Here is a 26,401-nt window from a genome sequence, read left to right on the forward strand (position 1 = left end):
AAGACATGGTCAGCCAGGCCTGACTGACCATAGTAGTGGTTGCAGATGTATTACTTGTGTTCCTCTAGACCAGGGGTCGGCAAACTGCGGATCACAAGCCACATGCGGCTCTTTTGGTACGTACATGTGGCTCTGAAGTAAAATTGAAAATGAAAATAAAACTATAATTTATAAAATTTTTAAAGGATTTTATTCACATAATGGTGATTTCATTTGTTTTATGGGTCTCGCAAAACTTCGTGGCACTAAGAAGCATGATGTTAGGGAGGGGAAAGCGAGCATGGATGGGCAGACTCAATGATTTTCAATAATTGGAATAGTCTTCCGAACTCATATCATGAGTTGAAAAAATTTGCATTTGATGTTCTCAGTATCTTCGGGTCTGCATATTTATGTGAGCAATTGTTTTCTAACATGAATTTCATTAAACGTAAATTGAGGAGTCAAATTACTGATGCCAACTTGGAATCGTGCCTTAAATTAAAAATGACTAGTTTCACACCGGACATACAGAAACTTTCTAAGTAAATGCAAGCTCGTTGCTCACACTGATTAAAACCAATGAGAGCAATTTTTTTGCGTGATTTTTTCTTCATTTTCTTCAAAGATATAATTAATATTATAACTTGTTATATATTACTATAAGTTTACTATAATATTACTTTAAATTGTCCTTATTTGTAAAAATATATTTATGGTTCTCGAATAATTTTTAAATTGTTGTGAGGGACAGGTTTGGCTCTTCCATCTCAAAAGTTTGCCGACCCTATGCTCTAGATGGATGGTTGCTGATCTGCCTGTCTGTCCAGAGTACGCCAGCTTAGAAGAACAGGGTACTTCATAAACTCCAGGCATTGAGAGAGAGGGAGCTGATCTTTTGTAGAACGGCTAAGGGTAGCAAGTTTGCTGTGGGGCTTAAATGCTGTGCATAGGTTGTACTTTTTTAAAATCTTAGCAATTTTTTCCAATGTGCCATGGATGTAGGGTATGGTGATAGCATTTCTAAACTCTTTCTGAAGAGATGGCAGGGGAATGGTGGTGGAACTGATTATTTTTTTAATACCATGATCGCTATAGCCATTGGAGAGGAAGGTGTTGTGTATGTGGTCGAGCTCAGTTGCAAGGGCAGTTCCACTGGAACAAAGATTGTGGGCTCTCTTGGTTAGAGTTTTATTAATGCCATATTGTTGAGCGTGGTGGTGGGAGAGTTTGTGAATGTATCTGCCTGTGTGCATAGGTTTTCTATATACAGTGAAGGAAAGTGTACCATTAGGAAGGCATGTAACTAAGGTGTCTAGGAAGGGTAAACTGTTGTTCTTTTCCTTTTCCATTGTAAACTGGATTCTTGGATGTAGGCTGTTGAGGTGACTCAGGAAGGAGTCTAAAAGGAGTTTAGAAATGCCATCACCATACCCTACATCCGTGGCACATCGGAAAAAATAACCAAGATTTTAAAAAAAAAATACCAGCATTTAAGCCCCACCACAAACTTTCTACCCTTATCTGTTCTACAAAAGATCATCTCCCTCTTCTCTCAGTGCATGGAGTTTATGAAATACCCTGTTCCTGTAAGCTGGTGTACTTTGGACAGACGGGCGGATCAGTAACCATCCACCTAGAGGAACACAAGTCATACATCTGCAACCACGACTATGGTCAGTTAGGTCTGACTGACCATGTCTTGGATACAACCCACAGGATCTCTTTGAAAAAAAACCACCATGCTCCACCACAGTAAATTAAAAAAAAAAGAGAGACTATTTTTAGAATCTGCAGCAGCTCTCAGAAATCAACTAAATCTAAATAAATATGGTTGCATTAAGGTTCCTAAGATTTGGGAAACATTAATCATCAGAGATCTCATCTACAACCACCCATAGAGTGCTCTCCACCTAGTTAGGACTTTAGCATCACCCATGTGGTTGGCTTAGTATTTGTGTATATGTTATATTAGTTTTTTTGTAATTCCTGAAGATGTCTATACGAAATATAGGAAGTATTAAATTCTAGTTTAATCCTTTCTGAGTGCTGTATACAATCCATTAAGCCTCCAACATGATGAGTGGAAGGAAGGTAAGATAGTGCCACTGCATAAAGGTGATGGGAAAATGGCGACATCAAATTATAGACCAGTTTGTGTTACTTCTGTGGTTGTTAAGGTATTAGAAAAATTGGTAAGAGCTGATATACAAACTGGGCAAGTGAAAATAATATATGTGAAGGTTAGCACAGATTTGTTAAGTGATGCTCTTGTTTTAATAATCTCATTAACTTTTATGATAAAGCAACAGGAGTGGTTGATGAGGGAAATGCATACACTGTAATTTTTGTAGATTTTGCTAAGGCATTTGATTGGGTACCACATGATAAACTGATATTTAAGCTGCAACATATGGGTTTGGATATTACGTTGGTGGAGTGGATTGGCAATTGGTTGTCTGATTGATAGATATCAAAAGGTTTTGTATGTAGTGGCAATATCGTGGAAAAGGTCACTAGTGGAGTTCAATGATATTGGCACTAAAATCAAGGGGATATTCAGTTGTTTGCAGATGACTTGAATAATCTGGAAATGTGGGTGGATAAATAGGGATGCTAGTTTAATGTTGCTAAATGTAAGGTTTTGAATTTTGGGAACAGCAGGTGGGATACTACATACTCTGTATGTGGAAGTATGCTGGAAGAAGTTGAAGCACGGCATTTTGGGGTTATGGTAGATCGAAATTTGAAATTTAAGGGGCATGTTGCAAAGGTTATTGTGACAATTCAGAGGATTGCTGCAGTATTAAGACAAACATTAATCAGCAGAGATAAAATGGTAGTGATTCCACTGTATAAAGCCCTCATCAGGCCCAAGTCTGGACTATTATGTCTAAATCTGGACACCAGGATTCAGAGGGGGATGAAGATACTTTGGAGAGGGTGCAGAGGCAGTTGACAAAAATGATTTCAGGACTTTGTAATGGTAGCTATAAGGATAGATTGAAGTTATGTAATCTGCAGAGTTTAGCTTTATAGAGATTATATTTAAAAAAAAAAGTAAATAAATAAATAAAAATTGCATTTCGCTATCTAACTGTTGCACACCATTGGTTTATAGCAATAATAAATTTTCACTCAGTTGTGTGTGGAAACTTCTGAAATGATTTTTTTAGGTAATTTAGAAAAACAGAATCCATATACCACTATACAGCACTGAATTATGCTTGAGGCAAAAAAAAGTGATTTTCTTTAGCATAATTTTGTGTACATATGAAGAAATAGTATTGCCATCCACAATTTTCTTAAGAAATATGCTTTGCTTACAGGTGTTGCATCATTTGGGTATTATATTTAATCAGTTTCAAGGCTCCAGACTGTGCAGGTGTACATGGATTACATCATAACTTGCCATGTGTATGTGTCTCATCACTTTTTAGTGAGATAGCATTTTTCATAAATTTTTTCTATCCAATTCGGAGCAGTGGACAGAAAATGGCTGAGAAGAAGAAGAATTAATGTTAAGCATTTAAACTGATTTTGTGGAGTGCATTTTAGTGTAGTTGTTGCTTATTTCATAAATGGCAAACTGTAATTTTACGAGCTGTCTGACTTTGTACAATGCCTCATAATTGCATGAACTGTGCAAACTCATTTTGTTGCTTGGTTGGACTGATTAATGAAGCAGTGACTTCAAAGTCACTGCTTCATGAATTCCAGAGCAGGGTTTTCAGATTGTGTTTAAAGTAAATAATTAAATAAAAAAAAAAAAGGTTAAAACTTAGTCCACCCACAGTGCTTATGTATTACTTATTGTGGTTAGGATCTATATATAACTAGGATAGTTGAGCCGAAGACCACTTTTATGAGGTTAAAAATTGGTCTGTTTGAGAGGTCACTGTAAGAGGAGAGTAAAAGCATTTCATTCTCCTCTTTTTAAAAATTTCTTTTGCCATTGTTCCACATTCAACTCAATTTAATTGAAAAGTTGCTTTAAGATTTCAAATGAGATTGATGGTTTCATATATTTAAAGGATAAGTTCATAAAATATATGCTGAAAAACTTGAAGGCACTTCAATTTGCCAAAAATTTCTATACTTACGAAGGTCTACCTTTTCATCTTAATATTGTAAAGGAAAGCTTTCAGAATTTACTGCCATTTACACACAGAGTTAGGATCACTGTTCTGCAATTGAACAGGCTCTTGTATTCTTGTGCTTGTTTATTATGTTACATTTTTTTAGTTATTTTGTAGAGATACAGATAAAGTACGTTCCCATGCATTTTTAATTTTAACGTGTAGTTATTGCTAAAGTTCTGAGTGCTTAATTTATCTAACTGGTCTTAACTGATATTCTCTTGTCACAACATATGCCATATATTGTTATTTCAGGATAGCAGCCATTGTAGAATTCATTGCAATCCTAATACCTCGTTCTTTCAATAACGCCTTTAATTGTAATGTTTAGATGACACTACCACTTTTCACTCAGAAGAGGTCTTAGCAATAAAACATGAGCATTCAAAAATAAGCTGTATGGTTTATTTGTGAATGTTGCAAATAAACAATTCAGCTTATGATTTTGATATTATTAAAGAAATTTTTGAGGCATTTGAAAAAAACTGTTTATTCTCATAGTTAACTTAATTCAATCTCTCTTACAAAATAATTGGTTTATATCATTTATAAATTGTTTAAAGTTCTAGCTACAGTGTTAAGATAAGTAATTAATAAAATGAAAGTAGCGATTTAAAGGCATTTAAAAATATTGAATTTTTTACGATCATTGTTGAGACATTTGAAATAACATCAATGCTAAAATGTTTGGCTCAATGGATAATTTCTTCACTTTCTACCTGTGACAGAGTTTTTTGTATTGCACTTGATTTTTATCATCTGCAGTGAGACCACCTTGCTTATAACTGGAAGTGTCTTGACAATAGTACCCTGTTTGATTTCTGTCTGATCATCTGACACATATTCATGATAATGCTTAACAGTATAACCAACATGTAAACGTGTGGACAGACTTATGTGTTCGTCGAACATGTTATTTATTATTTTGACGGTATAATAGAACACAGAAACTAAGTAAATAATTAATTTATTAACTTAATGCTGATATCACATCCAGGAGTCTACCAAGTACCCTGCTCATGCAATCAAGCCTACTACGGTCAAACAGGAAGAACTGTGAACATCTGCATCAGCGAACATAAAAGATACGTCCGGAATTATCATTATGGGAAGTCGGGCCTAGCAGACCATGCTCTGGATACCCCTGCACACAGGATCAACTGGAAAAACACAAAAGTACTACACAGAAACTCGTATAAATCAGAGAGATTGTTCTTAGAGACGACAGAAGCCCTAAAACACACTCCAAATCTCAACAAATATGGCTGTATTAACTTGCCGAAGATCTTGGAGACAGTCATATTAAGAAAAAACTAGTACTTTTCTATGACTCTAGTAATATATGATAGCTTTTTTTTTCAGATAGAGGGCGCCAAAATCAGGACTCTAGTCTTTGTGTTGTTACTACAATTTTGTTTAAGTACACCATGTTGTTTTAGTCTCGCGTATTGTGACAAACAGTGTTTTTGTGCTCTGAAGATGCTGGTTATAACACCAGCAAAATATCAGCATTAAGTTAATAAATTAATTATTTACTTAGTTTCTGTGTTCTATTATACCGTCAAAATAATAAACAACAAGTATAACCAACAAATTGCAAGAAGAAGAAAAAATAAGTTTATTAACCTCACTAATATTTTGTTGGTTTTCTGCCCATGAAAAGGAATAATGAATGACACTAAGCCTTTATTTACCGTCAGACCTATAATTCACCTAGGATACTAATGCATAATAGAATTATAACCTTTCATTGACAGGATTATCATTCTTGGAAAAGAAATATATATACATACACCAATGACGAGTGCCCATTTCTGTTGAGTGTGCTGTGTGTGGCTATGCAACCTGTGCTACAAAATTTGTATTAATTTGACCATGGGACTGCATTTTTATCTATGTATTCAAGTTTTAAGAGTGCATAGCACATTACCTCTCATCTTAATTGGTCCAGTGCAATTAATTGTAAAATAACTTTGAATAATTTAATTTATCAATTAATGTTTAATTATAACAAAATCTGCATAGAGTGAGGGACATATAAGATATATAAGTTATAATATGAATATATATGAGGGACATATAAGTTATAAGATATATTAGAAAACAATAATGAAAGAGAATGCTATATTTGGTTGGTATGCTGGTCTAGTTTGCCGAGTAGTTAGAGTATCCACGCTCCAGCCAAAAGGCTGCTGGTTTGAGTCCCACCGTGGGCAGGGTTGCTCGTGATTGTCTATGAAAATACTAGTGGTGGTGGTTGGCAGTAGATGATGAAGGTAGTTGCAGTTCATTGCAGTTGGTGGGTTGGGTGGTAGAGATGGTGAGCCGTGGAGTAGGTGCCCTCCCTCAATGAGTCTTTGGACTCCCTGGAGGTGTCACGTAATAATAATAATAATATTTGAATTACTCAAAGGTGTGAATATAATAGTAAATTTGGAAGAGGAGGATGCAGTTTACCTCCTTAGACTACAATCATGCAATCTGCAAAAGCTCTGACAGAAAACAGGATATTCAGTAGATTGTCAACACTGTTTGCCATTGAAAATATTGGCTGAAAAGCTATAAATTATTTATAGAAAATTATATTATAATTTATATTAATTATATATTTAATTTTATATAAAACTTGTCTATATCAGTGTCCTAAATGCATCAGTTCACACACACACCAAACAGATGAAACTCGGAAAAAAAAAAAAAGAACAATCATGACAATGATTGGTTGACACAATAACCAACTAACCTGATTTATTTGTGCTATTGTCTCAGCACGCACCCTGTCTTGCCTTTTGAGTGGTTTAAAATGACTGGAATGCTAAGAATTTGACCATCTGTACATCTATTCAAAGGCTTCCATATTTGTGACCATACATCTGGGCTATTAATGCAAATGTGATGCAACGTTTATGCATTGAAAAGTGTCCTCTTTGTGAAGCATTAGTATGTTGTGTTTAATTTTAGGAATCGCATGAAGCCAGGAAACAATTAGTGGAGTGTTTAACGGAATATATGCAAAAATATAATATCAATGATATTGCTATTCTGCAGGTGTGTGTCACACACCACAAATACCCTGATATATCATTTCTTGAAATTCAGTTGATGCAAAGAACATGGTATGTAGCCATGAATGGATGGATAGCTGTCAGATTACTTTCACTGGGCAAGTGATTGCATGATGAGGCCACCTAATCATAGACATCATCAGTAAAGAAGTATAATAATATAACGTGAACTATAATCAGTAAAAAAAAAAAAAATAATAATAATATAGTGAATCAAAAAGCATCACCCAGCAGTGTACATCATGCTATCACTGATCTTTGTGATACTATTGAAATTATAGTGTTTGAAATTTGTGTGGAAATGAGAATTTGAAGGTCTTGTTAGGCATGTTTCATTGAGTGTAACAGTGCATCTGGATTAAAACAACTGCTGAAATAATTAAAAAAAAAAAAAAAAAAAAGAAAAAGAAAAGAAAAAGAAAAGTGAATAAGGCAACTTAGTCCAAGGATTCCTCATGGAATGCTATGTGCTGTGCTGTATAACACTACATAATCCATCATCTACTCTGTACAATATGAATATAAGCTGAAGAGTAGTAATGAATTGTGATGGTAAATGAAGATGGAAATGTACTGAAAGTAGTGCTAATTGAAAGATTAGCTGAGGAAGGAAGATATTGAAAACCAGAGCATTGTTTGAAACTAAATGATCTCTAAAAGGGGGGGTGGGGAAACGAGAATATTAAGAATGGATACATAGGATGTTTCAGATTAAAGTAACCTTCACAGCAGTCTGTAGAGAGAGAGCCAGTAGACAAATTGCCCTCAAACTTGGTAAGCATACTAACCAGATCACAGAGAAGAGATTTTAACAATAAAAAAGTTCAAAAATGACTGACAGGATAAATATGGTGCTGTGAGTGAGAAAAGATTTTGTGAATTTTGCATACCACATGAGCCATAAGGTAGTATAAATGAAGGAGTGAGACTGACTCTAGTCATTCAACTTGCGTGATGGATTTCACTTTGCCTAAACGTGCCTTGCTTGTAAAATGACCTAAAGATTGCAAAAAAAAAAAAAAAAAAGATAAAATGTTTCAAATGAATAAAGATGTTTATTCTGTTTATTCCATATTTATACTGTCAGTCATTTTTGAACTTTTTTATTGTTAAAATCTCTTCTCTATGATCTGGTTAGTATGCTTACCAAGTTTGAGGACAATTTGTGTACTGGCTCTCTCTCTCTCTCTACAGACTGCTGTGAGGGTTACTTTAATGGCTATTCATAATCAAATGAGAATGCTGTAGGTTCATGTGTGTGTGTGTGTGTGTGTGTATATATATATATATATATATATATATATATATATAGTGCACATGCCATAGCAAGACAGATTTACTATATACAACAGTATGGAGAACTTTGCGTAATGCATTGCAGTGCAACCAACATAAACTCAACCACAGCTGAGAGTTGCAAAGGGAGATGCCAGCATCTGAGAAATGTTTGTGTTGATATTTCTGGCGTGTGTGTGTCAAGGGGTGGGGGGATTGGCCTTGGAACATCCTATGGAGTGATGAAGCGAATTTTCATGTTTGCGAAACATTAAATACTTAATACTGCTGATCCATATTATAGAGAATCCCAGTGCATTACATTAAGTTCCCTTACATTTGCTAAAGGTTTGTTAGCCAAGTTTGTTAGTGGGCTGTTTTTCTCTGAAGATATCCATCAAACCTAACCTGTGACCTTTATCGGATATGTTGAGCAGTTTTGTCATCCCACAACTGCTGCAAAAAGGATGTCTGACCACAACAGCACTGGTACAAGATGGAACACTTCCTCACGTAGGATGTGAAGTTAAAAAATTTTTGCATCAACATTTCACAGAGGATAGAGTAATCTAGGTGGAAGAGGAATTTCATTGCCCTGCTGTGAGACCACTGTAAAGTGGCTTGAAAAAGTTCCATGTTTGGTTTCTAGAGCAGGGTTTCCAGACTTATATAACAATAAATTAAAAATTAAAAAAAAATATAAAAATTGATAAAAATGGCAAAAAAAAAAAAAAAAATCCTTAGCCCATCCATAGTACAAATGTACTATTGGTTTATAATAACCTTTTATGGGTAAGAACCACATAAAAAATCATTTTTTATGGAATGGCCACCACATTCACCAGACTAACCTGTGTGATTTGGGGATTATTACCCCAGAAGCATGGCATATTGGGGCAAAATTCTTCACCTGACAGATTTGAAAGACAAAATCGTACATTATGTGCGAAACCTTTTGACAGGTTATTTGGATTGCACTGTAGATAGGACTGTATGATGCATCTGTTGGTTTTACACAAAGGCCAACACATTGAATATCACCTCCATAAATCATCTGAATCTCCTTGCAGCTATGTGTGATATGTGTTTTGTATCACATTATATTTTATGAAATGAGCAAAACATCATCAAATAACTTTGTTTGTCATTAACTGTGAATCATTTCACATTCACATACCATCCAGTTTACATTAATATAATTTTCTCCTTCTCACAGTGCCTATTGGTCATTTTCAAGCTAACTTTTTTTTTGAAATTTTTTTCAAAAAAAAAGTTAGTTTTTTTTAATTTTATTTTATTTTTTTTTCAAAATTTCTAACTCATGATCTGGCTAGGGCAAGTTTCAGGGTATTTTGCCTGCTGGTTCTTTCTGCAGATTGCTCTGAATAGGGACACTTTAACTTGAGACACTGTATAAGAAATGTGAGTGCTGAAGCTTATAAAAATGTAATATGCAAGATCAGACCCCATATATTATGTATTGAAACTAAAGATGCAAAAACCAAGTTGTACTTTGGGATTTTTGATTAGTTTTCTTTAAGGTGGCTCATTTTGCATTTTGTATACACTTTTTCCAGCATTGGTCAAAGTCTGAAGTAGGGGGAGTGAAGTAGCACAGGTCTGCTGGCTGTTGTTCTAGTTTTCTCATTTGCTCACTTTTTTAGAGCAGCTCCCTTCATTACTGATTACGTTTGATTGTATGATGCTCATCTTCTGAAATGGTAGAAGCATTCAGACCACTATATTGTTAATTGTACCTTCACAAAGTATCGTTTGCACTAATTCAGGCCAATCAGTTGTTTTCATCACCAATTTGTTTATAATATATATATATATATATATATATCATCAGCTGTTGTCGATCCACTGTTGGATGAAGGCCTTTCCAAGATTACTCCAAAACTGGAAAAGGAGAGTCCATGGCTTTCCTTTTCCATGTCACTCCTGCAAATCTGATGATATCATCAATCCACCATGATTTAGGTCGGCATCGTGGTCGTTTTTCCTCTTGTAGAATCCAATCCAGTACTTCTTTTGTCCATCGCTGATCTTGTCTTCGAGCAATATGCCCAGCCCATTGCCACTTCAGATGTTTCATTCTTCCTATGATTTCAGAGACTTTGGTTTGATTTCTTAACCATGTATTCCTTTTGTGATCCAATCTTGTGATACCAAGCATATTTCTTTCCATACTGAATTGTGTTGTTCTTAATTTTTGAATTTCCTTTGCATTCAGTGTCCATGTTTCACAGCCGTATGTCAGTATAGGAAGAATATACTGTTAAAAACTTTTCTCTTCAGGCATAATGGTAGTTGGCTTTTTAATGTTGAATGTAATTTTCCAAATGCTTTTCACCCAAGCATCATGCCCTTTTAATTTCATCCATGATATTTTGTTCCATTGATATCTGTTGTCCTAGGTATATGTAATGATCTACTTGTTTAATTTCCTCATTATTAAATTTTATTATTTCTGGTTGGACATAGCTATTGAATATAACTTGGGTCTTCTTTAGGTTTATCTTTAGGTCTACTGTTCTGCTAGCAATTTGGAGCTCATGGATACGAGTCTGTAATTCATGTGCAGTTGAAGTAAAGATAACTATATCATCTGCAAAGTGTAAATGGCTTGAATATCTTCCATTTATCTTCAGACCTTTCCTTTCCCAATCAAGAAGTTTAAATATTTCATCTAGGCACACTGTGAATAATTTTGGAGATATTGTGTCATCCTGTCTTATTCCTCTCTGTATTCCCACAGTAGAGATGTTTCCATTGAAATGAATTGCTGTTGTGGCATTGGTGTATGCTGATTTCATGGTTCTGATGTAGGGCTCCTCCACTTTTTGGTTTTGTAATGCTTTAAGTATTGCACAAGTTTTAAGTGAATCAAAGGCTTTCTCATTGTTAACAAAACCAAGACACAGTGGTAATTGATATTCATTACACCATTCAATAATTTGGTGTACAACTTGAATATGATCGATTGTACTAAAGCCCCTTCGAAAGCCTGCCTGTTCTTTTGGTTGTTCTAGGTCCAGAGTCACACATTGTAAAAGGTTTTGGATGATAATAATTATATATATATTTATATATATAATTTCAGTTGGCTGGTCTTATGACTTGCTTGCTCTTGCTTTTCATTCTTCATTTCCTTTGTTTTCTTGTACAGCATTAAACTCTTGAAAGAAACTATGGGTTCTTCCTCACTGTAATATTAATTATAATATATATTGGTTTCAGGCTCAGCCCATGTGACCCTAACGTCGAGGTGTGGGTTAAGATGAGTGTAGTCTCTAATGTAACCAGCAAAAAGCGGAAGAAATCTGAATCAAAACCACAGTCACAAGTGTAAGTATTTTAATAATTTCATTTATCACATAAAAACGGATATTATGTGCATGTTAAAAGAGAAATTGTAGGATAATGTGCTTAAAATTATTTTCTTTTAAAAACTTAAATGAGTTATCTTAACTACCTATTACTTATTGCCTGTGATCTTATTTCATAATTTTCTTTTGATTTGCTGTTGCATCTGAATGTTAAATGTTTCTCTTTGTCTTTATGTAGCTGCTATTCATCTTTGCTTCTTTTATTTGTCATGGATGTCTTCTCTTTTGACTCCATCCTTGAACATACCTTTTCATATTACTTTCTTTTTAATCTATTACATCTTTATTATTTTTGAGTTTTCAGATATATAAGGTTCACATTTTCAAAAAGTAACTATGAATTAAACATTAATAACAAAAATGATAACACAGTAAATATTCTTGATGCTTATAATCAAATATTTTGGAGTTATTAAAAATTCGCAGTGGATAAGAATGTGCTGCTGTATGAGGGTCAAGGTGGCTTTGTGAAAGGTGGGGGAGAGAGGTTGTCATGCCTTACTAAATTTTTATAATACAGCGACAACTAAGTTGGACAAAGTGAAGGAATATTTGTTAGCAGCAATAGTAAGCTGTATTCCATGAGTGAAGAAGTGGACACAATTTGGTGTAAAGTGGATGACAAATATCAAACAGGAACTGCAGGTGAAAAAGAGATATAAGGAGAGGGATGGAAAGCAGATGCATGAAGAATATAATACTCAGGCCAGTAGAACAACTGATATGGTGAGGAAGGCAAAACTGGAATCTGAGAAGCGATTGGCACTAAGATCCAAAGAAAATCCTAGGGAATTTTTTAGCTATGTGGCCAGTAGGAGGAGAAATGATTGTGGAAGAATGACATTGTGGGATAAAAATGAGAATAGAGTGACTGATGCAGAGTGTAGATAGTAGGGGTGTGAGGACTAGATTTTTTGCTTGGAGAGTAGTGAATGAATGGAATGGATTGCCAGAGACAGTTGTAAGTGCTTTGTCTGTTAATGGATTTAAGGAGAGGTATGATAGATAATTTGAGTCTCAAGCAATGAGACAGACTCCATGGAGGTGTCTGTACAACAATAATAATAATAAATCACTCAGTAATTCCATGCTAGAAAAAAAATTGCATGCTTTGTTCTGATAGCATTGCATACTAACAGAACAAAGCTTCACAAATGAATTATTTATATATATATATATATATATATATAATGGGGGCTACACCCCCCTGGCACCTATAGCGCCCAACCCCCCATGTTCCGGACTGGTAGGCTGGTTCTCCTTGAATTTTGAAGACTTGACACTCAGGATAGCCCTGAGTTTCAAAATGTTTCAAAAAACGTGACATAAAAAGCCGTATCATTTTATATATATAGGGTGGGTAGATATATAGATAGTCATCCCTCGAAGTTACGCAGTAGGTGGGACCAATAAAAAGCTCGTAAGTCGAATTCGTGTAACTCAGGGTATAATTTTGCATGTAATTTATATATACAAACATATTAGTTAATTGGGACCAAAGGTTTACAAAAACCTATATTTTTTAAGAAATATAATCATAATTCCATGAGGAAGGCAAAACTGGAATCTGAGAAGAGATTGGTTTTAGTAGTTTTTCGTACATAAAAAAAAAAAGTCATTTCGATGTCAATGGTTTCATAAAATCTAATAGATTCGTCTGACGACATAATGTCTTTTTCTTGTCACACAAAATTTCTTCATAGCAAGCTAATGATTTTTTTATTCCTTACCTTGTGGCTACAATTCGTTCGTCGTTAGAATCTATGTCCTCCAAAATCTGTAAACCTTTCTTTTATGATTGTTCTTACTGTGGATTCCTGTAGATCGAACTTCTTTACTAGCTCACAAATTTTCATTCCGCCTTCAAAATCCTTAATGTTGAGTTTTGTTTCCAAAGTCAATGTTTTTCTTTTCTTGCTAGCTGTAGAAGAATCAGACTTGCTTCTTTTGGACGACATTATTATTTTTAATGATAAAATTTTTATCAAGAACATAACATTAAACAATCGCAAGGTTTGTTGACTATAAAAATCATGTATGAATGGAGAGCACGCAGGACACACTCAGTGCTTGTTCACAACATGTGCAAAACTGATGAATGCGGCCGGCGCTAGAAAGATACGACTAGTGGTGAAGCGGAATGGGAATACATACATATAAGAAACCACATAACTCCAGATTCGCGTAAGTCGGGGTATGACTGTATATATATATATATTTTTTTTTTTCACACACTTGCTTAGGATAATAACCTTCCCTAAAATTTATGCATGGATAAACTATCATTCTAATTCATATTTGATTGTAATAAGGCCTTGGGACTCTCCTCGAAATAGGTACTTCTTGCTTAAAATGGCTTAATTGTGAATAACTTTCGAAAGATCCTATACTTAAGTGTTGACACCATGCTTATCTACAACATGTCAGATTCACCATAAAGAATTTGGCTTTTGATGTCCAGTCTTCTTGCTGGAACAGCCAGTTTGCCAAAGGTATTACAGGTGAAGATGACAAGTACACAGGACTTTATGTACACCAGGTAAGGAAAGGGCAGTAGCTTGTACTTGGTGGTGGTTTGCAAGAAGCCAGAAATTTATTAGAGCTGAAAAGTAGAGGAAAGGCCAAATTTCTTCAATATCCAGGAGACGTGCTCTGAAATTCCAAAAATAGGAACTGAACTTGTCTCATTATAGAGGCATCACTGGAAGCAGGCCCTGTAATTAACAATTTATTAAATTCTATAGGAAATATAATCATTTAGTTTCATTCAAGTTTTGACTACAATGTGTTCCTGCTCTAAAGAATATCAGAGGACCAAATGAGAGATGTTATGCTTACTAGTATTTTTACAACACCATGTTGCTAGGAAATATGATTTATGTGACAGTGAATATCAGGATATCAGTTTCTCATAATAAATTGATGCACAAGTGAAGAATTTTACAAGTAAGATAATCACAGAGTGATCATCCTTCAAAAGATTATCTTTTACGGGAAGTCTTGAGGAGTCAACGTATAGGGGGTTGAGGCAGTGCTGCAGACATTGTCATTTGTCAGGAATAATTTCAAGATGGGAGCTGTTAACTGTTTTGCTTGATTTGCATGACACTTGAAGTTACACACACCAACATGTTCGATGTTATTTAACCAGGTTTCAGAAAGAGCTGTAAGACAGTGAAGAGAAAGAACAGATAAATGTTATGTCCTTGACAAACTCAGGTAAGGTGTCTTGTATGATTCTCAATAGATTACTTTCTAACCTTTCAGACTTGTTTTGGAGAAGCACCATCTGTTGTGCATTTCTCATTCCATAGCGAAAGATTTTGTCATCATTAGGAGAAATGATGTAGAGTCCATAATGTGACGTAACGATTGTTTGCAATTCTTTTCATATTCTTAGACAACTGAATCGAAAGTTCTTCCTTGAGATTTCTGCTATCATTCGTTCAACATAAGGTTCATTCGGTCACTTGGTCACTCGTCTCCAGAGGCGAGTGACCAAGATGATGGCAGGTCTGTGGAATGAACCTTATGAGAATAGGTTGAAGATTTATGGGTTACAGATATTGGTTGATAGGCAGAAGAGGGGTGATATGATTGAGACATACAAATTACTGAAGGGTTTCTATAAGATTAATCCAGAAGATATTTTTGAAAATAGTACTGGTGGTGGGAGGACTAGGGGCCATGCATGGAAGCTGGGCAAGAATGTGGTTGACAAGGGTGTTAGAGCTAGGTTTTTTACTTGGAGAGTGGTGAATGAGTGGAATAAGCTGCCAGAGTCTGTTGTGGGTGCTATGACTGTGAATGAGTTCAAGGCAAGGTATGATAGATACTGTGTGAATGTCGAATAGTTGTTCTTGACATGATGTTAGGGCCTCCCTCGATGAGTCTGTCGACTCCTTGGAGTTGCCCGGAATAATAATAATAATTTATGGATGGTTATACACCCTGTATCCAAAAAGAAACTGAACTTTTGATAGTAAATAAAACACAGGCCAATTATAATTATTCAAATAATTTATTTCAAGTCCCTCAGCTTCGATACAGCGTTTGGCACAATCATTTAATTTGTTAAATGAGTTGTTTTATATCGGTTTTTGGGATACTGTTGAGGGTCGTGGTTATTGCTGCTTGAACATTTTCAATTGTGTCGTATCACTTTCCTTTCATCAGCAAATCAAGTCGGGGGAAGAGAAGGAAGTCGTAGGATGCTAAATCAGGTGAATACGGCTAGTGATCCAACACACAAACTTGGTTTCTGTTCAAAAACTGTCTCACAGTGTTCGAACGATGAGATGGTGCATTATCGTGCAAAAGTGACCAGCTTCCTGCATTCACGATATTCATGCCGTACACGATGAATTCTCACTATCAATAGCGTCAAAACTTCGAGATAAAACTCACCATTGACCATTTGGCCAGGCGGAACGAATTCTTTGTGGATAATGCCCTTGGAAACAAATCAGCATTGTTGACTTCTCCAAGCGACTTTTTTTCGGATGCCCCTCTTCCAGTGGTGTCCACTCAGCACTCTGGTACTTTGTTTCGGGCTCATACTCAAAGCACCACGTTTCGTCACCAGTAACGATCGTTTCAAGGAAGTTTGAGTCCTTACAAGCGGTTTTAATGAGGTACTTGCAGTGTTCAATTCAATATATTTTTTGGTCATCGGTCAATTTGTGGGGAACAAATCGTGAATTCAATTTACGAAGGCCCAAACCCTCGGTCAAAATGTTGTGCACAGTTGATTTTGGAATCTCCAATTCATCCTCAATCAATCTCGCGGACTATTTTGGGTCATCTTTGATGAAATCTCGCATTTTTTGGATGTTAACTTCGCTCAGTCCAGTTTTTGGATTGCCTGGCTTTTCATCTTCAAGCATCTCATGACCACTTTGAAATCGCTTAAACCACTTGTAAGCTTTTTGTACAGGATAAGCATTCATCATTGTATGCTTTTTGAAGCATTTGATGCGTTTCAGTAAAGCGTTTTCCATGTTTAACACGAGTCAATCGCAGCTCTCTGTTTGAAATTCATTTTCCAACCGTTTGTCAAAACACACTGTCACTCTCGGCTTCTAATGAAATAAATGTCATAAACAGTTGATACATGCTGCTTTCGCAACAAAAAGATACAATAGGTTGCCACTAGTTCCTTCTATTTTCAAAAAGTTCGGTTTCCTTTTAGACAGAGGGTGTAATGCATGTCAGAATGAAGGAAAGTGATTCATTTAGCTAATAGTTTTATGGTTATTCAAAAACTTACTGGTTGTGCAGCATATCAACAGAATAAGTGTATCACCAGTTGTCCAATGTCATGTAATCAGACATACTGAACACCTCCTTTCATGGATAGAGAGCCAACTCTTGGATCATTTGGAAATTTGATCTAGTCATTTAATGTTGATTGTGCTTGCCATTTGACCCAAAGCTTCATTCACCAGTCCATCAGAAAAATCTGTATTCATGGTGTTGAGATATGGTTTGCCAGCAACAAGGGAATTTGTAGGGTAGGCTGCCATTATCTACATGCATTTTATGTAGCTTCGTGAGCTTCTTGCTCTGTGTCTGTGCAAACAACAAACTGATTGAAATCAACTTGACATCTGACAAGTTGAACACTAAGTTGTTATAACAATTTATTAACAGAATGATTGCCAAGAAATGCTGTTATACATTGGAGCCAAGTTGATCAGTATCTTCTTTAATCGTAAAACATGATTCAGTCAATTCTCTCTCCAAATTTTTAACTTTAAGCCATTACCAATGTTGGTTAATGTGGTGGAGAAAGCAACAATAGACTGATGCATCACTTCATTAAGCCCATGCTGCAAACCAGCTAATAATACACTGCCTAATCTGTTTGATTAGGCAGTGTGTTATAGATGGGAGTAGCTCATACTAGAAAATGCATATCCTTACCACTAGAGATTATAATTGACACGGTCTGTTATTCGTTTTAACCATGCATTAATTTGTGATAAGAGCTCAGCACTTATAATACTGACTTTGCCAATAATAAGCATTTGAACATATCTAAAAAAAAAGTAGGAGTGGATTCCTCAGAAAGTTTCAAACATTTTGGAGAGAAATATGTCATGTCAGATGTGGAATTCAAACTACCAGTGCTTTCGGGTAGCTGATTTAGCTTAGGCAAAGCAATATTTTTCATAATTATTGCATGTTCTTAACATTACTGTTGACATTCTTCAGCTGATTTTGCAACGTTCTTCAGTTTCAAGTCATTTAAGCAAGTCTTTATTTATGAGCTCTTTGCCATTGCAATATAAAATATTTTATTTAATTAATTTATTTACTTTTGTTTACACTGTCAAAGTTTTATGTTTTTCTGACCAGAATGACAAAAGAAAATTGCTATATTTTGAATTTTTCAAATCAGTCTAGTAGTATTTTTAAGTTGTTACAAAATGAGATAACCCCAGCTAGTCACTATGTAAAATAATGTCTATTGCGTTATTGTAATCTGTATGGCTATTTGCACCTTTGTAAACTCTGTGTCTATTGTGCCTTCGAAGTTCTATCGTATACTTTGTAATACTTATTTAATCACTTTATCTTTACTTTACTTTTATATTTAATTTATTATTTTCTTCTATACTTCGATTTACTTCTATATCTCTATTCTTCATTAACCTTATTTTATCCATCTTTTAACTTTATCTAATCCCTTCAAGTACTCTATTAACTTTTGTATCCTTGCTCTACCTTTAGTATTCTTTACCTATACCGGAGATCACTAGAAATTTATTTTTCATATGATGACTGCTCCACCAGTGGTCTCCTTGTGGTATAAGAAATATCAATACTTCCAGTAAAGTTCGCTTTCTATCTTAATGCCCTTCTTAATAATATTTTACAGTCATGGCTAACACTTAACTTCAATTCGTAGCTATTTGTAAACTCCCCGCTCACAGGATCGTGTTTAGTTGGAAACAGTGCATTGCATAAAAGATCAGGTGGCACTCTTTGTAAATAAAACAAACATGTTTATTTATACTGAAACAATCATACAATTTACACATTAATGAATTACTACTTTTTCTACTCCTCTAAGTTTAACACTTTAGAGGAAAACTTCCTTTAGAACATTTACGTAAGAATGCAACATAATACAAATCATTAAACAACTTAAAGAGAAAACTATCAGCCCCTTTACAATTTAGGAATTATCATGCCTTGTTGGCTATAAATTCCAGGTTTCATTATATATAAACTTCTCTTTATGCAAACTATTTCCACACTATATGTATTAACTCTATAAGCTTATCTGTCCTTCTAAAACAGTCTCTCATAACATAGATAAAATTACACTGAAAATGAATTCACGTGATTACCTTTTCTCTATAGTTCACTATAGTGCACTTATTCACATTTCCTTTACAAATTCCCTGGCTTCTTTTCTGTATCAGGTTTTGGGCTTTCACTTGGAGATTTCACCGACATTTCGTTGATGAGTGGCTGGCGGAACCTAGAGCACAATTTCCCCAGGATTATAGACTTGGGCGAAGGTCTGATGGTCGAGGCCTCATGCAGGTTGTTCCATTGGCAATGCATTAGGTCTAGCTCCGCTGCTCCCACGGTAATTAATCGGCTCCTGGGACTGTCCGTCTCAGCATCATCTGAACGGGACAAAAGTCATGGATCGACGATGCTCACTCCTCTTTTCTTCCTTTTTCTTCTCCTGGTGTCGATTTCAATCTCTTTTTCCATGATGCCTTATATTCGGTTTTCTTGGGACTCTGGACGAAGGTTTGAGAACCCCGAACTTTCCCACGCAAACTCTTGACCTTCTTTTAAACACGGCCTTCTAGCTCTCCCTGAAGTGCACATTTAATCTCCTTAACAGAACGGCATAGCCATGTTAGATGTATGCCGCCCCTTTTAACACTGACCTTGAAGGCAGTATTGGACTGGCAGATTTCTTTTATATTTTATACTAAATAAATTTACAATATATTTTCGATTTCTAAAGCATTGAACTTAACATATTCATACATCTTCTATTTACACAATTTATCATGCTAATTCCTCTGGGTTTTTTGTATTATTTACATGGAAAATTACAATTTTACTTTTGTGAATTTTGGATGTGACCCCTATAAAAGTCGATGCAATAAAAATGGAGAAATTTACGCTGCATTGAATTTTACAACTACATGCTGTGAAACGGTACCAGGTGGAGACTGGTGTATACTTTTGCAGCAAGTTTACTCTAAAAATTAGGAGGCACTCATAAAGATGTTTCACATCAAAAATTATGAGCTAAAAGAATGTAATGCAAGCAATTTATTGCAGCCCACGAAATGTACATTATTAAATAGGAGTATGCTAAGGATTAGATAAACTGGAAACTCTTCTCTAAAGAGCAAACAATGAGTTCTTTTGCTCGGCTACTTCATTCGATAACTGAGTAGATCTCTTGTTTATGAAATCTGTCTGATAAAGATTTTCAGAAGCATTGAATGGCACAGTAGAATTCAAAATCACACCTGTTGGTCAGAGAGTGGGAAGACTTCACTCAGCCAAGTAGACTGGATAATATGATAAAAATCTTTTATTTTTCACTTGGTTGGAATATAATAAATTTAGTTTAATCCTTTATCCAAGTGTGAGCAAACAAAGTTTGCGCCTGAAAGTATCTTCAGGACTGGGGTAAGGTAGTGCAACACCAGGACAACTCATTGCAAAGGTGGAGCAAGCTACCAACACTCCTATCTCAGTATCTCCTATAATGCAAAACACATCTCCTTGCAGATATGTCTAATGTTATGCATTAAGGGAAGGGCCACTACCCAGACTAGTTTCGACCTTTATTGAGGTCTCTTCAGTGGGAGCCAGGCCCAAGTGGAGATACCAGCCAGAAGCATTAATAAATTTTACTAATGTAATGCAAATCCAGAAGCATTAGTAAATTTTACTAACTTCTGGCTGGTATCTCCACTTGGGCCTGGCTCCCACTGAAGAGACCTCAATAAAGGGCGAAAAAACTAGTCTGGGTAGTGGCCCTTCCCTTAATGCATAACATTAGACATATCCGCAAGGAGATGTGTTTTGCATTATGGGAGATACTGAGATAGGAGTGTTAGTAGCTTTCGCCACCTTTGCAAGGAGTCGTCCTGGTGTTGCACTACCTTACCCCAGTCCTGAAGATACTTTCAGGCGCAAACTTTGTTTGCTCACACTTAGATAAAGGATTAAACTAAATTTATTATGATAAAAATCAAATGAAACTATGAAAAAGAATTACTGTATTGGAGTCTTAAACAAAAACTCATTTTTGCATTTAAGGAGTTACTTAATATTTTGGATTCCACAGATCAGTTGTTTGTTTCAATACATCTAATGAAATATCTGAGAAATGAGATTTTCTCAGATATTTCACATAAATTATTAACATTATTTGCAGTTATCTTGTTCATTCAAATTTGAGAAACACTACTACTGTGTTCATTTGGAAAGCATTAGAGTATCAGTTGAATGCAAAAAATATAAGAACTGACCTTACTTTTCAGGAAAGAAAGAAAGAAAAGTATCTGTATTCATGTATCAATTTAGTGGTAAGTCTGTCTTATAGAAAAGCATTTGTAATCGCTTCCAAAGGCTAATAGTATCGTGTTTTGTGAAAAACTGATGTCCATATGATATCTGCGGGATATTTTGTGTAGTATTAAAAACAGAGGCACAAGAAGTTGACTAGTAGGCTAATACAATTTCTCTTACCATGGGCAAGGAATATGCTACATTGTAAACTTCTGATGTTTAGTGTGTGTGTGTGTGTGTGTGTGTGTGTGTGTGTGTAATTATGAAGTAAAGAGCTTTTGTAATAAATTTTTTGCAAACTCATAAATGTTTGAACCTTACTTAAAAGAAAAAGCTAGTGCTAGTATGAGGGCCAGCTATTGGAAAACACCGTTTAAAAGCCTTATCTGTCACTGATATCATTATAATATAATATTAATATATGAGACTTATCAGTATATTGTATTTACTGATTTAATTTTTTCAGAATATTAAAGAAGATGAAAGAAATTAAACAATTCTTAATTTTCAGAAACAAGTGCCTTAATGAGAAACGCCGTCGTGAACAAGAAAATATTTATATTGAAGAACTAGCAGAATTGATCTCTGCTAGCACCTCTGACATGAGTTCCCTTTCTGTCAAACCAGACAAGTGTGCCATACTACAAGAGACTGTCAATCAGATACGACGAATTAAACAAGGTGAATGTATATAAAATTTACACAAATTTATATCAAAAAAGCACTAGCTTGTATTAAGTTTTATATCTTTAAATGTATCTGAGTATTTTAAATTGATTGATTAGTGAGAGAGTGGAAGGAAATGATAAAGGTGCGATGAAAACTGAAGATAAAGATATTCTAGATGTCTGGAGTCATTACTTTTGAAAGAGTGGAAGTGGTGAATTTCAGTGCTGGAAGTCTTTAGAATCAGTTGTCATTATGTTTGAGTGTTTGTGTGATTAACTGTAAGAATAGTGAGTTAATTTTCTGATTTTTAAAGTTTAATATTTGTTTTTTTATACACTGTATTGTGTATATGGTGCCGATGCAATTTAACATGCATGATTACTTCACTGCAGCATGTGCGAAATGTATGGCTCTTCACAGAACAAAAGATTTTTGGAAGGAGAATGTGTTTGTCGAAAGTATTTCATGAGCAAATGCCAGAAGTGTAAAGAGAGTAAGAAAAGTTGAAAGACAAAATGCATTATGATGAGATTGGTGTCATTAGTGTTGCAAGCTGCTGTATGAATGGCACAGTGGAAAATAAAGAGGGAATGACCAGAAGTTAATGGAAAAGATAGCACACTCACGTGGAGTTCTTCACAGTACAAATGTGAGATTTAGCAAGTGGAGAAATGCCTGTTGGGTCACATGACACAGATGTGAAAGAAAGAGGAGAGAAAGCAGAGCACGAAAAAGCAAAAGTATGAAAATAAGGATCAGATTTTGCATGGTGATTAATTGATACAAGAAGTCCTTGAAGTGAGTGTGACAAAATCATGTTTCCGTGGAGCTAAGATAAAGGATGTCAGTTATGCTGTAAGGATGCAGAGTTAAGGTGAAAGATGTTTATTTTGGCTAGTACAAATGATTTAGCAGATGACAAATGTAGCATGTGAGAAGACATTAAAGAATTGCTAGTGCATGCAAAAAAAGAACAGTGAGAAATTGGAAGTTGTGAGTCTGTTGACCACAGTATGGTAGAGACAAGCTGAGGTGGAGAGCTATGATCGCAAATGAGTCAGTGCACAGATTGTGCAGGAAGAATGGTCTGGAGTTTGTGGACTAGTGGAGTGAATTTGATAGAAGTAAGGAAGGATTTATATAAGGTAGATGGAGATGGCTTGCATCTAAATGGGTTTGGTGTCAGAAGTCTCGAGAAAGTGTTCAGTGATAGTTCAGAAGTACAATGTCGTGGAACTAGAATGTTTGGGGGATGTGAATGTGGGTTCAGGCACCCTAGAGGTTAGCTAGTGGAAAAGTGATCACGTGATGTAAAATGTATCACCCAGGATAACTTTAGTGGGCTAATTAACACAAGGTATAATGAGGGCTGTGGGATGAGGGGAGGGGGCTATTGCAGTTTATGTATACTAATGCCAGAGGTACTCAAAATAAGGTTGAGAAGTTTTTGACATTGGTTAGCACAACTTCGACAAAAGTTATAGGCATTAGTGAGACTGGTTGACCAAGGATGATATGGTCATAAGCATAGAATGCAAGGGGTATAGTGTCTTCAGAGAGTACAGAAGGGACAGGATATAGGTAGGGAGAAAGTTTTTCTAATGATTACAAAGATATTAAAAAAAAAAAAACAGAGTAGAAGTACAACATGGTTACAAGGATTTAGAAGGAAAGAGGACAGACATGTATTTGCAAATTAGCATGATGAGTACGGGTCGAGTAATTATTATGGGGGGGATTTCAACTATGGAGACAGATTTAGAGGAGGAATGGTCACAAGCAGGAAGGAAAAGGAATTTATACAGCTGCTGAGAGATAATTACCTGAGGCCGCATGTAATGGCAGGGACACAAGGTTCAAGAGCTTCTATTCTGATCATTACATCTGAGAACTTAACACTAACCAATCTAGCTACACTGCTCATCTAGGCTTGACCAGACATTTAGAATTTTCTATTAAGAAGGGATATATGTGGAATTACAAAGCACATGATTATGACAAGCTGAGAGTAAGGTTTCAGCACAGCCATGCTATAAGAATTTGGATGGGAGAGAAGTTGCTGGTTCATGGGAGGTGGTCAAAGGGGTGTTTGAAGAAAGCAGTATCAGAATGTGTATCCAAAGTCAGAAGGATAAATCAGGTAGGATTTAGAAGGATGAATAGATTCATTGAGCAGGAGATGCAGACAAAAACAACAATTGTGGAGGGATTATAAAGTAAAAGGCGATCGGCACATGCTCATGAGCAGTACAAGGCATAGTCAAGAAGGGTGAGCTGTATGGTAAGGAAGGCTAAAGCTAATTATGAGAGTAATCTAGCTGATGAGGCCAAGAATTCCTAAAGGGTTCTTTCATTACGTGGCAAGTCAAAGGAGGAATAACTGTGGAAAGATGATTTTAAAAAGTGCTGATGGTGGGGAGATAACAGAAGCAAACCAAACAGTTGATTTACTGAGTAAGTACTATCTAGGTGGCAGTGTTGCAGTGACAGATAGGAGAGTAGAAGTTGAAGAAATGGAGATGCTTAAAATATTGCAGAACTTCAATATAAACACAGCCATGGTATCATATCAGTCCCTATATTACAAGAATGTGCTAGGGAATTATCAGATCCTCTGACCAAGCTGTTTAATTTAAGTCTCAGTACTGGGGAGGTGCCAGTGGAGTGGAAAGAGGGAAAAAATAGTCTGATTGCATAAAGGAGGCTCTGAGCCAGTAGCAGCAAATTATAGGCCAGTCAGCATTTCAGGAGCAGTGGTTAAGGTATTGGAGGAATTGATGAAAGAGAATTCAGATCCGATGAATAGCAGTATGATACTCTATAAGGCAGCGCTTCCCAAACTATGGGTCACGCTTGGGGTCATGAAATAATGAAAACAAATTTAAAATGTATTTAAGACTAAGTGTGCTATGTCAAATGTATGTAAGATGATAAAAATGTAATATTTGCATATGATTTTTGCAATATTCGCTGTGTATATTTTGAATTGAATATAAATACAATAAATATTACTGAAAAAGAGAGCCAAAAGGCTTCACTTCGGCAATGCAAATTTATTCAAATTAAGTCAATATTGAATCCATCATTATTTCATAGCCGAATATAGAAACTACAAGAGTTTCATGCCAAATATAGAGACTATAAAAGTTTCGGCGGATACAAGCTTATGCCAACCTTTCATGACAGGACAACTCATAGAAAATATTAAGGACAACTCATTTACTATGAGTTGTCCTTAATATTTTCCCATAATGTTAAACATCTCCTAGGAGATGTATGATGTTATACGTTATACAGTGAGTAGTGACCTTCCCCCATAATGTATAACATCATTGCCTCAGTAATTTGCTTGTTTTTTATAATCAAGTGAAAATGGAGTTGGATGGCCACTCAGTGTTTACTAAAATAAAGATCCAAAAGGCTTCAGTTCGGTGATGCAAAATTATATAAATCAAGTGGATATTAAATCCAGCATTATTTCAAAGCTGAATGTAGAAACTATGAATGTTTAGTACAAAATTTGACCAGAGAGCTTACAGGAATACACTCGCCGGCATTTGCCAGTTGCCCTAACCTAACATGCCCAAGCATCCATGTATTCAACATCCATTGGTCCATTTTGCTCTCCCCAGGCAGAAACCTGGGGAGAGCAAAAACTCTGGTTCCGTACTAAGGAACTCGAAGTATCGGAGAGGTGTATTTTTTGTAAGCGAACTCTCAGTTGGTGCATAAAGTATTTATTAAAATAAAGAGCCAAAAGGCTGCAGTTCGGCAATGCAAAATTATATAAATCAAGTGCATATTAAATCCAGCATTATTCCAAAGCCGAATGTAGAAACTGATATTGCTAGACTTTGCAGAAGCATTTGACAAGATTTCACATAAAACTCTGTTGCATAAATAAATTGAAGCAAATGGGGATGGATATGAATCTAGTGATTTGAATTAGAGGGTGTCTGTTGGACAAATATCAATGAGTTTTGTGGAAGAGTTGAGGGTATCCAGGAGAAGGCAGGTGAGCAGTGGTTTATTATCGGGCAGTAGTAAATGAAGGTGATGCAGAGATCCTGCAGGAAGACATAAACAAGGGGTCACCAGACTAGCAGTATAGGCAAAGGTAAATGGCTGCCAGTTTAATGAAGCCAAATGTAAGGTGGTGCATGTTGGACTGAGATCAGAGAAACTGATGAGGCCAGGCCCTCTAAACTTAAAGTCCTACAGGGAGTTGATGTTTAGAAGGTGTATTGCGAAGGTAACCAAAACAGCACATCAAATTATGTGGAACATGTTAACAAGCAGAAATAGCGATGTTATTATT

At 35.6% G+C, this 26,401-nt stretch overlaps 1 protein-coding gene across 6 annotated transcripts in view; it reads left to right on the forward strand.

Moving 5' to 3' along the window:
* Positions 1 to 26,401, forward strand: part of LOC150094596 (uncharacterized) — a 700,870-nt gene that overhangs the window by 189,514 nt on the left and 484,955 nt on the right. For all 6 annotated transcript variants that reach the window (XM_090411629.1, XM_090411628.1, XM_090411625.1 and 3 more), the window contains 2 exons: positions 11,702 to 11,809; positions 21,926 to 22,095. In XM_090411629.1, the coding sequence (XP_090267755.1) occupies positions 11,742 to 11,809; positions 21,926 to 22,095 (238 nt within the window). In that variant the 5' untranslated portion in view covers positions 11,702 to 11,741. The remainder of the gene's footprint in view (positions 1 to 11,701; positions 11,810 to 21,925; positions 22,096 to 26,401) is intronic.

The sequence above is a fragment of the Typopeltis vanoorti genome, chromosome 21 (genome assembly GCF_054136105.1).
Source record: "Typopeltis vanoorti isolate ZY-2024b chromosome 21, IOZ_Tvanoo_1.0, whole genome shotgun sequence".
Lineage (NCBI taxonomy): Eukaryota > Metazoa > Arthropoda > Arachnida > Uropygi > Thelyphonidae > Typopeltis > Typopeltis vanoorti.